This window comes from Carya illinoinensis, chromosome 3 (assembly GCF_018687715.1).
Source record: "Carya illinoinensis cultivar Pawnee chromosome 3, C.illinoinensisPawnee_v1, whole genome shotgun sequence".
Lineage (NCBI taxonomy): Eukaryota > Viridiplantae > Streptophyta > Magnoliopsida > Fagales > Juglandaceae > Carya > Carya illinoinensis.
The window spans coordinates 36,232,720-36,244,879 of record NC_056754.1 but is presented as its reverse complement, the minus strand read 5'-3'; the positions used below and the strand labels follow the sequence as shown (position 1 = coordinate 36,244,879).

Sequence of the window (12,160 nt, the reverse complement as noted above, 5' to 3'; positions counted from 1 at the left end):
ATACATGCATAGATACTTTTACAAAATGTTTACGACATATGTACGTTTGGAAGAGACCTTATAGTTTACCATAAAGCAATGTGTAGAAAAACGTGATCATAGTTATTTACCTTAGTCCTTATGCAATCTAAATTAATCATGAGTCTCTCTAAATCTCTCAACCAAACCTATAAATGTTTAGACAATAATGTAACTTTATCGATTGTTAATCATTATGCATACTATATTTCAAGTATGGATTTCTTGATTTGTCTAAGTCTCTTGGCGTTTACTATTCCTCACCTATCACTATGTTTACTCGGTGCAATGTTCATGGCATGCTTAGTTTAATGCTTATGTCATACTCGGTCTAAGGCTTGTGACATGCTTAGGTTAGGGCTTGCTCGAGCAATGCTTGCTTGGTTTAGGGCTTAGCTGAGAAATGCTTACTCAGTATAGGGCACCTGTGACCTCTCTCTCTCTCTCTCTTATTTACACTAATATATCATGGCATGCTTAGGGTTTAATATATCTAGTAAAGAGGATGTTTAACTAAGGCAAACCAAGTCATACAAAGGAAAGGTGGAGGTTGAGAGGGTTAGGGTTTGTAACCCTAAGTCTGTATGGCATGTGGAGGAAGTGCTCTAACAACCTTGATGGCTGGGACATATATTGGATGTGTGGTTGAGGGTCATAGTGCTATGATGGTTGTATTGGTAGCAAGTGTGGTGTGCTAGGTGTGTGTGAGTGCTCGGGTGTGTGGTGGTTTAACTTGTGACATGTGTGTGTGAGGGAAAAGCAAGAAGACTTACCGACGGAGTGGGGTGGCTCACAACGTGGGGAGGTTGGGGTGTGGTGGCCAAATGAGTGACTTGTAGAGGTGCAAGGGTGCGGCATAAATCTTAGGGAGCGAAGTGAGTTCTAGGATTCTATAAAAAGGATTTTGTTAGGTGCAAGTCCAAGTGAGATGTGACTTCTACTATTTTGACTTAGTGACGAATCTAGAATAGGCGTGGGATCTTAGTCATCTTGGGGTTTTCGGTTTAGACTAGGTCATCCTAGGATTTTCGATTTCATTTAGATTCAGAGAGTATTTCATCTCATCTCATTATTACAATTTTCTCAAATTCTCACATAAAATATGATAAACACTTCAACTTTTTCAAATCTCAAAATAATAATAATATTAAAAAACTAATATTCTAACAATATTTTATTCAACTTTCATTTGAAACCATCTCATCTCATCTTTGAATTCAAATAAGCCCACGTTATCCTAGAGTTGCCAACTTAGGCTAAAAGATGTGATTGTTCTAGGTGTAATGATTACTTTAAGAGTACTTGTGATTGAACTAGGAGTTGTGTTTGAAATAGGAGTTGTGATTGAGCTAGGAGCTGAGTTTGAGATAGATTTTTGTCTTAACCTAGATGGCTTACTCCCTTGAGCTCTTAATGGGCTTGGGCGAGCATGGTGCCTTGGGCTTGCTCACCCTCCCTTGGTCTTAGTGGTCTCGGCCCTAGTTGTAGAATATGAGAATTACATTCTCAACTATTCACATTTTAGAATATCACTTATCAAATACATTCATTTAATAAACCTGATTTTGTTTTTCAAACTTCTCTTTTTTATAAGTAGCTCTGTTTTCTTCGAGGGAAAACAAAACAATTTGAATCTCATCATCAAAAACTTTTTTAGCAAGGTCAAGACATTGAGAAGAGGAAACTTTCCATTGAGCTTTAAGAGTCGAAAGCATGGGTGTGTTGACTAGTAAGCTCACAAATTCGAGTACCCAGGTAGTCTAGTGTTACAGAAGAAAGCCAAGAATCACCCTCATATTCTTGACCAACCCCTTGAGATTATTCCTCAAAAAAAAATCTCTTTTGTGCTGTTGGGGGTGAAACCCAAAGAATTAGATTGAATAACATAGCCAAATTTGCCCCAAAGATGACAATAAGAGGCAAACCTTCGATGATGTTGTCTCTTAAGTGGGGATACTTCCGTAGATATAGGAACATTGACAAAACACTTTTGCCCTTATCAAAATTCACTTTCCTTTGAGGAAATTCTTTTACATACGAATAAGAAGGCATTAACTAAGTTGCATGAGTTAGAAAAACATGACTATCAAACTCATTAGCATGCACCTAGAGACTAGAGTTGGGGAAAGTTTGGATTTATAATGTTTGTACCATTCACCCATTAAAGATGATTTTGGTAGTACGTGTCCTACTTAACATAAAGTTACGTTGCATGTATAGGAGCGCATTTTATTCATTATTATTATTCCAAGTGCATGTACTTTAGTTTCAAGGTTCAATTGCGTATTTTTGTTTATTTTTAGATTTCATTGCAAGTATTGTAATAGGATGTTTGTTTAGGGCAGCTTACCACTTGTACCATTGACTTATTTTAATGCATATTTGATCCGAAACAACAAAAGACCTTACCCATTCTAGAGCGAGTTTGTTTTGGGAAAAACATCTCTCCTCAAATCCACACATTGATTTCTTAATGGCATAGAGCAAGAGCGATTTTCTTTCTTCGACTACCAAAATTTGCTATTCGGGATTACTACAAAATTCAACAGAGGGAGAAATCTAAGGCCTATATAGGTGAAGCTTTGTAAGAAAAGAAAAAAAAGAAGGGGCCTGTCACAGCCCCAAAATTGTGGTCAACTGATGCATACATAGATCATTGAAACGTCTTATATGTCGGACACCAAATCCAAGGCATCTTCTTGATCTGCAGAGTTCTTCAACCGCTCCGCGGCCCTTTTAACCTACACAAGCATTGTAAATTATGGAAACAGTTGCAAGGTAATTCAAATCTGATATATGTACATATCGATAACATAATGGTAAAGAAATAAAAGTACCTCAGCATCCCAATTTGTTCTGGCCGTTAGAATAATTAGAGTTAACGTTTGCAAAAGAACTCCAATAATCATGCCCCACCAAATCCCCTGAACAATGCCATCATGCATACCACTCCATTGTTATTTACTAACGACAACAGAAGATATAAGATTTAGGGAGAAGTAAGCGTGAGATTCAACTTACTGCTACTCCAAGACTTGTTTTGAAGCCAAGAACACATCCAATTGGAAGACCAATTATGTAGTATGTGGTGAGGTTAACATAAGCAACCACACCTTGCCATCCACTCCCAATTGCCACTCCTGAAATTTTGAAGAAGAAAAAAGAAAAAACCATCATGTTTGCTTCTGGAAGAATATCTGATTTATTTAATCTGGCTGAGAGGATAGCATGTTGGATTTGATACCTGAGAGGATAGGTTGAATGCCATTTAAGAAAACAGAAATGGCAAGCAATGGAGTTAACTCTGACACTGCCTCGATAACCTCAGTGTCAGTTGTAAAGAGTTTGCTCAATCCAACTTTAAATACTAGAACAATTATGGTGAAAACTATGCTAATGAGGATGCTGGTTCCGTTCACCACTAGTACTGAAAATTTTGCAACCCTTGGATGTCCTGCTCCAAGCTCATTACTGACTCGGACACTGCAACCCACACGAAAACACATGCTTATTCCATTGTAATTTTACTGCTCATCTTTGTGGTAAAGAAAATATAGGACAAGCAAAGGAAAATACATTGAAAGTATTGGTATTTAGTACGAAAGGAAAAACATCTATTCTAGTTTTAAACCATTTTTATTGTCTCAGACCTGGCTGCTGCGCTGAGGCCCAACATGAATTGCATGTCCCAGTTCAAGTAATTCATACTGAAATTATTGACATATTAGAAAATTTCAAGTTAGTTGACAATGTTTTCAGAAAGGGAAAAAGAGAAAGAGGAAGCAGTGATAGAGGTTTGAGTTACCAAATAGAAATAGAATCCAGTGAGATTGTAGGATTGGGGAGGAGCCCTGATATAAGTACTAATCCTTGGTTGTACCATATCTCCAAACTGCATTTAACATTAGGATTAAATTCTATAAATTATTGAAATCAGAAAAAAAATAAAGGACAGAAGACAAAAGGGAGGCAAACTTTTTGTACGCACCACAACATGACAGCAGAAGCTACAGTAAGCTTGAAATAAGGCCAGATTCCTTTGAAGGCTTTGATTGAGAAACCAGTCCAAGTTTCCTTGCAAGAGGGGCTTAACAGAATATAAAGCCCATTTAAAATGACCAGAACCCACCAAGAGAAGCTTAGCGTCAGAGCAGCACCCAAAAGCCCGTAGTCCACAACGTAAACTACTAGCCATGTTAGTACAATATGGACGAGGAATACCCCAACAGACATGTATGCGAGAGGATTTACAATGTTCTGTGCTTGGAGAAACCTCTGCATCGGGCAGCTAATTGCAAAGGCATACAGTTGGGGTATCAACCCGCGCGCAAAAATCTGGCCTTGTTCAGATATGCTCTCAGATTGCCCGATTGCTACTAGGATTGGGCCGGAGAACCAATATAGAAAAGTAAGGAGAACTGCTGCTCCCAGGTGCAAAATTATTGCTCTTTGGCATATGACACCCATTGCAGCGTATTTCTTGGCCCCATATGCTTGTCCACAGACAGTTTGCACAGCACTGGCCATACCCAACTGTGGTTTGAGAGGGAAAAAAATTAAAAAATTAAAACGGATAAACAGTAAAACCGACTTAAAAAAGGCTAGAACAATTTAAGAACATAGTATTTATGCATGAACAAAGGCTTTCTTTTTAATAGTTTCAATGTACGACCTGAACTATGGAGTAAAATTAGCAAGTCATATATACCATAATCCCATAAGCGAGACCTTGAATTCCAACGCTAGCAATAGAGGCCCCAGCAAGCTCCAACGATCCCAAGTGCCCAGCAAAAGCCAGGGTCACAAAGCTTAGCATATAATTGAATATGGAAACAATAATCGATGCCCCTGAGAGAATCCAGAGTAACCTCGACTCCCACCCCACTAACCGAGGCCACCATCGGCTTGCAACAGGTCGGTGCTCTAAGAACTCTTCGATTGCGATGGAAGACAAGTCGGGAATCCGAGCGTGTGAGTCGAGCCCAAGCAATAGCGGCTGGTATTCTGCAGACCCCATGGTTCGCAGCCCCACGAATGAGCGTTTAACAGCCTTTTTTGCACACTCACTTGATATTTTGAGTGAGCTGAAATGCCACTTGGCTGTGTATATGAAGGGAGTTTTCAAAGCTTGTTAGATGGATAAATCTACCATTCCATTACTCACGCACCAACCAATTTACTCGTGTTCAGGTGAGGAGAGAGAAGTAGCTCAAACTAACTAGTTTGGTCAAACCTTTACCTAACCATTTGATTATCGATAATTTTTATTTAGTTTTGGATTAGTCTTTTTAAAAACCTTTTAATTAAAATAAATATAGTATATAATATATAAAATGATAAGTAAAAAGTAGTTATTATTATTGTCCAGAAAATAATTACGTGGCAATTCGAGCGAAACCGACAAGGAAAATACAATTCCAAAACATCTAAAACTGTTTCCCATTAAAAAAATTGCAACTGCCAGCTGGCGCCCCTGTCAGTTTTTCTCGGAGCTTTTGGAAGCGGAATCTCAGTTCCAAATGTTTTTGTTTGTATTATTATAATTGGTATACATACACTTTCGGAGTGGTGGGTTAGGTCAACACGTGCACCTAATCATGCAGATGAAACGACAACTTTCCTTCAACGCAGTGTTAACTGTTATCCATTAAATGACCGTACGGCACTAACGAGTAGGAAAAGAATCGACCTAGGCCGGAGGAAATTGACAAAACTCGAAAGACTTTTCCTAGCAAAACTCTTTTAATTTTTTATTTACAGTTAGCTAATGATGTCTGAGAAAGAGTTTGATCAGAAGCCGTGACATTGCTCGACTTTAGGGCCGAGCACCGATGCAACTGGAGTGGAATATAGCCTCATCCGACTTCGACTTTGTCAGAAGTCTAATCCGACCTCCGATTTCAACTCCGCTTGCATCCGATTCTGTTCTGATTTTGTTTGTTTATTTTTTTTATAAGTAATTGAAAGATGTTTTTTTCTGGGCGGGGGAATAAATTTTGTGGTTGTCTTGCTTCCAATACTAAACATGTTATAATTCCGACTCCGTTCTGATAAATCTTGGTCAGAACAACTGGTATTAGCGACAACAAGCAAACAAGTACATTATTTGAAAAAAAAAATATTGCAATGAAGAGTAATCAATCTGATCCGTTAGAAAATATTAAGAAAAAAAAAAAAAGAAGAAGCATCTGAATTAGGCGAACAAATTTCGGTGGATCTGAGATCAAAATCTAGAGAGAGAGAATGAACATTACCTGAAAGAAAGAAGAGAAAATTATCCAAAGGGGCGATGGAGGTCGGAGGAGCGACGACACGGCAATGGTTCACAGGTTCACGGGTTCAGATGAGAGGTGAGGGTTCTGAAGAGTGAAGACTGAGATGAGAGGTGAGGGAGAAAGTGATTCAGCGAAGGGGGAGGGGAGGGGAGGGAATTGGGGGGAGGGGGGGGAAAACTAATACGATGCATTGAAACGGCGCCATTTAGGGTTATTTTAACCCCAAACAGCGCCGTTTCAGTGACAAATATTGGGAAAAAGAAAAAGGGGGTTGTGTGAAGCAACCCAGTTTCTAATAACGGCGCTGTTTACTAATTTCTACTTCTACATTCTACTAATCTACTTCTAAACAATAAAAATAAATTAATAAGTAAGTAAAAATAAATTAATAAGTAAGTAAAAATATATTTAAGTTAGTAAAACTATATACTATTATATATATATATATATATATTATATATTAGTAATACACTAATACTAATACTATTAGTCTATTAATATATAGTAAATTAGTAATATTTATTAACTTAAATATTACTAATAGTCTAATAACTAGATAGTCTAGATGTAATAACTAGTAACTAATAATATCTAATAACACTAGTTACACCAGTACTAATAGATAATAACTTAAAGATATTAATTTAATATATATATAACTAATAGTCTACTATTAAATATATTATATATTAGTAATACACTAATACTAATACTATTGGTCTATTAATATATAGTAAATTAGTAATATTTATTAACTTATTTACTATAGTCTAATAATTAGATAGTCTAGATGTAATAACTAGTGACTAATAATATGTCTATAACACTAGTTACACTAGTACTAATAGATAATAACTTAAAGATATATATTTAATATATATATGTAACTAATAGTATACTATTGAACTGTATTAGTAATTTACTATATACTAATAGTCTAATACTATTAGTCTATTAGTAATTTGGTATATAGTATAATAGTAAATTAGTAATATTTATTAACTTATTTACTATAGTCTATAACAAATATTAAATAACTAGATGTAATAACTAGTAACTAATTATATGTAATAACACTAGTTACACTAGGGCCAAGTTTAGCCTATCAAGCTCAGTCCTTCTCTCTCTCTCTCTCTCTCTCTCTCTCTCTCTCTCTCTCTCTCTCTCTCTCTCTCTCTCTTGTTAGAGACTGAGACAGAGTAAGGTTTAAGTCCCCTTGCCGGTGCAGGGTGGTTCTGTCTCTCCTCCGAGAGTTTGGTGGTTATTCTCGCTACTCGTTACTGATCATATCGGCTTTCCAGTCCATGATGGAGGAAGAAGACCTTGCAAAGAGATGGGAAAGATTGAACTTGTCTACAACAAAAAGTGAAGTGTTAAAAATCCCCTCTACTAGGTCTAAAAAGGATTTCCTGCGTAGAAAGCACTGCATTGTTGGGGGAGTCTTGACCGAGAAAGGAATAAACAACGAAGCATTCAAAACAACTATGTCGCAAATCTGGAGATTGGAGGGTTGGGTAAAGTTCAAAGAGTTAGGAGAACACAAATTTATAATCGAATTTCAACTACTGATGGATAAGGAAAAAGTGTTAGGGGGACGCCCATGGTTCTTTGATAGAAACTTGGTGTCTTTTCTAGAAATGGATGAAGATGATTCTTTAAATGTAATAAATTTTCAATTTGAACCATTCTGGGTCCAACTACATGGATTGCCATGGGGGGCAATGACAGACGAAGTGGGGTTACATTTGGGGTCCTCGGTTGGCCAGGTCATAAGAGTGGACACTGACTCTGATGGGGTTGCATGGGGAAAGTGTATGAGGATAAGAGTTGCAGTAGACTTACACAAACCACTTCTACGTGGAAAGTGGGTGGAACTAAACAACCGTAAACATTGTATTTCTGTAAAATATGAAAGACTGCAGGCGTTCTGTTTCCACTGTGGCATTATTGCCCATAAAGGCAAAAACTGCACACAACAGAGGGTTCCTACCCAAGACATTGATTCCAAGCCAATGCAGTTTGGCCCTTGGCTCAGGGCGCAACCTTTGAATTCGAGGGTCTTCGATGCTCGACAATATGGTGGCAAAACTGATGGCCTGAACCAACAGCAAAGACAGCAATCTGAAACTCCCAGTGATAAGAACAAGGGCAATAGGAGTGGTAAGGAAATAGGGAAGGAAGAAATCATAGCCACTGTTGAGGATCTTAATAAAACAAACAGTAATGCTAAGGAAAATAGCACTAAAATGGATACCCAAACTATGGAGGGTTTCAGGTATTCTAATTTTGGAAACTCCCTAGGGTTAGAGCCCCTTATTGATCCAATGGTTGAGGTACCTACTGTTAACTGTCTACCATCCAAACTACTAAAATCTGCAGATAACAATGTTTACAATGAAAATGATATACTACTGCCTGCTGTTGTTTTTGATTCACCTCCATGTATGATTAGTGAACTGAAACAAAATAAATCTAGTGTAGTCATGGATATACCTAGTAGCACTGGTGTTATGACCAGACAGAGAGGGGCCACCTGGAAAAGAAAGGCTAGGGAGGGTCTCCAACCCATCCCTATGGACACGATTAGTAGAAGTAAGGGGAACAAGAAAAGAAGCTCGAACACTCAGCTGGAGTTACCTTTAAAAAACAAGAAAGCAAAAGAAAACCAAGACTCAAGTGTTAACAGTTACAACACCAAGATGGTGGAAGCTGCTCTGCAGCCCCACCAACAGACATGATAGGTTTTAGTTGGAACTGTAGGGGGCTTGGGAACCCCCAAATAGTTCGAGAACTAAACCTCTTAGTGAGGACAAAGTGGCCCGAGTTCATATTCTTAATGGAGACAAAGTGTGGAAGAAAAAGAGTAGAGGAAGTGAGGAGAAAGCTGGGTTTCGATTGCAGCTTTGTGGTAGATAGCAGAGGTCTCAGTGGAGGCCTAGCTTTTATATGGAAAGACAGTATGGACTTCAGCTTAGAGAACTATTCTCAAAGCCACATTTTGATGAACTTGTCTCACCAGGAGAGTAGACAGCAGATTATGCTTACTGGCTTCTATGGTTCTCCTGAAACAGCTAGGAGAGGAGACAGTTGGAACTTATTGGAAAGAATCAGTCCTAAGGAGAACAAACCGTGGCTATGCTTTGGAGACTTCAATGAGATCTTGTATCACCATGAAAAAGTAGGTGCAGCCAGCAGACCAAATTCTCAGATGGAAGCCTTCAGAAGCATTGTGGATTGGTGTGGCTTAAGTGACCTGGGCTATGAAGGATCAAAATATACCTGGAGCAATAATAGAGAGGGAATCCAATTCACCAAAGAAAGATTGGATAGAGCCCTGGGAAACTTACTGTGAACTAGATTGTTTTGTGAATGCAGTGTCAGTGCTCTAGCAGCTCAAACCTCTGACCACTGCCCATTATTGATCAATGCAAGAAGAAGAATAAGGTGGGGGCCACTTATAGAGACTAAAAGAGAGAAGATATTCAGATTCGAGGCAAGCTGGAACCTTCATGAAGCCTACAACAACATCATTACATCTAGTTGGTCTAACCAAGATTCTCAACAAGGCTTTAAGATCCATTCAGTCATGAGGAAGCTAAATAAATGTAAGGACTCTCTAAAACTCTGGAGCTCAACTCTCAGGAAAGAAAGGAGGGACATTCAAACTAAAATGAACCAACTTTCCAAGATGCAAGACTCGAGCACTGGTTCAAACACAGCAGCTATCAAGGCCCTAAAAAAGGTAATTGATAAAGCTCTAAAGGAAGAGAATTTAAAATGGCAACAGAGGGCAAAACAGGCATGGCTTAAGGATGGAGACAGAAACTCCAAGTACTTCCATAGGTGTGCTAACCAAAGGAGGAAAAACAATGGAATTCAAAAAATTGTGAAGGATGATGGCAATGAAACCAATGATATGAGGGAAATATCTGCCTTATTCTCCCAATACTTCCAAGATCTATTTAATTCCTCAAACCCAAGGGGTGTTGATTGAGTTGAATTATTGCATTTTTAATGCTTTTGGAACCAATATATATTAATTCTTTCATTACTTTATCATTGGTTTTATATGGAAAAATGAATAAATCAAAGTTGTGATTTTAATTGATTAAAAGCATGAATTTCTGCTCTAATTTTATGAACTGCCAATTAATATGGGTTATGGTACATTTTGCTCGAGCGGCGGCTTCTGGCCGCTCGAGCGAAGTCAGGCAGATTCAAACGCTCGACTTCTGCTCGACAGTGGGCTCAAGCGAGATGCGGGAAAAGAGATCGCTCGAGCGGAGGCATTTGGCCACTCGAGCGAATTCAGGCAGAGTCGAACGCTCGATGTTCGCTCGACAGGCCGCTCGAACGAACTTAGGCAGAGTCGAACGCTCGATGTTCGCTTGACACTCCGCTCGAGCGAATATCGCATTTTTACAAATCAGGGTTCATTCCACCGTCAGAGTATATATATGTTTTTTTTACATCTTAGGACGACACTGGGGCTGGAAAACTTGGTTTTTGAGTAGAGAAACACTTAGAATTCATTTTGCTTTTGATTTTCGTTTAGATTCGAAGAGGAGGATTCGTTCAATCGATCATTCACGCTGCTACACAATTTTCACTGGATCATTCACTCACACTGCAGCAGATTGAAGAACTCCTTGAGGGGTCCAATTGCCACTGCAGCTCAGCCTCCTCCACCGCTTCGAATCTTCATCTCCATTCAACTGGCTTGATCTTTTCAATTCCCTACTTGCTATTTCATTTCAGTTTTGATTTTCTGAATTATTTTAGAGAATTTTGATTTAGACGTTAGAGAAATTTATTTGTTATTCATTCAATTCATGTTATTTATTTTTATCGTTTCGTTAAACTTTCATTTTAGTAGTGATTACAATTACGGTGGTTTAATTTGAGAATTTGTGATTTGAACATAATGATGAACCCTAGAACATTGATTTTGGGGCTTTTCAATTTCAGTGCATGTTTTGTCAATTACTTCCTAATTTAGTTTAATTCTTAATTTAGTTTTATCAATTCCTGAGTTTAATCTATTAGTCCTTTACATTTCGATCCGACAATCAAAATCCAAAAATATGAATCTAGTCCAAGACTAGTGTCCTCTCCCATTCATTGCACATACCATCATTTTATTTTCCCTTTGTGAAGTTTTTCACATTTTTCAACGAGTTTGATTTCTAAGTAACTTTCCTTGAGGAGATGATCTAGGAATTTATTTCTAATTATTACACGACATCCTCCTGCACTTGGGATAGCTTTAGTGCTACTCATTTTTGAGTGAGTCAAGTTTTTGGCGCCGTTGCCGGGGAGAGTATTTTAACTTAAATTTAAACTCGTTTTTTTGTTATGCTCTTTAAACTGATGTTTCATGTCATGGGTGAGGGACAGTTCAAATAGGTTGCATAGAGTCACATCGAGTGTTAAGAGTAGCATACACAGTTTGGAGATAGATAATTCTTCTGTCTTTTCTATTAGTGAGTCAGGTGAGGAAATTGAAATTGAACCAGAAAATATGGCTGCACCTGCACCATGCACTCTCAAGGATTATTTGCAACCCACTCGCACCACTACACCATCATGCATAGTTTTACCTGAAAATGCATCTAATTTCTCTATTAAGCATGGCATGATGTCAGTGATACCTCAGTTCCACGGGATGGATTTTGAGAGACCTTACCAGCATTTGACAGACTTTGAGTCGGCTTGCACCACTTTTATCACTAGGGCTGTTACTGATGAATTCATTAGACTTCGTTTGTTTCCTTTCTCTTTAAAGGATAAAGCGAAGATTTGGTTTAATTCTTTGAGACCTAATTCTATTTCTAGTTTGTCTGATATGCAGTGTGAATTCTTACAAA

General features: G+C 38.1%; 1 protein-coding gene across 1 annotated transcript; it reads right to left on the bottom strand.

Moving 5' to 3' along the window:
- Window positions 1-2,492: 2,492 nt before the first annotated feature.
- LOC122304150 (protein DETOXIFICATION 41-like) lies at window positions 2,493-5,107 on the bottom strand. Its single transcript, XM_043116239.1, has 8 exons — window positions 4,727-5,107; window positions 4,007-4,551; window positions 3,824-3,910; window positions 3,669-3,725; window positions 3,263-3,501; window positions 3,040-3,158; window positions 2,856-2,942; window positions 2,493-2,759 (listed from the first exon to the last, which is right to left on the bottom strand). Exons 1-8 carry the CDS (start codon window positions 5,033-5,035, stop codon window positions 2,685-2,687), a joined length of 1,518 nt encoding a protein of 505 aa, XP_042972173.1. The 5' UTR covers window positions 5,036-5,107; the 3' UTR covers window positions 2,493-2,684.
- Window positions 5,108-12,160: the final 7,053 nt, after the last annotated feature.

Bases quoted from the DNA above. Each gene is read 5' to 3' on its own strand.
- LOC122304150 (XM_043116239.1), bottom strand. From the start codon at position 5,035: ATGGGGTCTGCAGAATACCAGCCGCTATTGCTTGGGCTCGACTCACAC. The intron at 3,911-4,006 runs GTGCGTACAAAA...TGTTAAATGCAG, and splicing joins GCTTCTGCTGTCATGTTGTG to TTTGGAGATATGGTACAACC. The intron at 2,943-3,039 runs GTAAGTTGAATC...GGCATTGTTCAG, and splicing joins AAACAAGTCTTGGAGTAGCA to GGGATTTGGTGGGGCATGAT.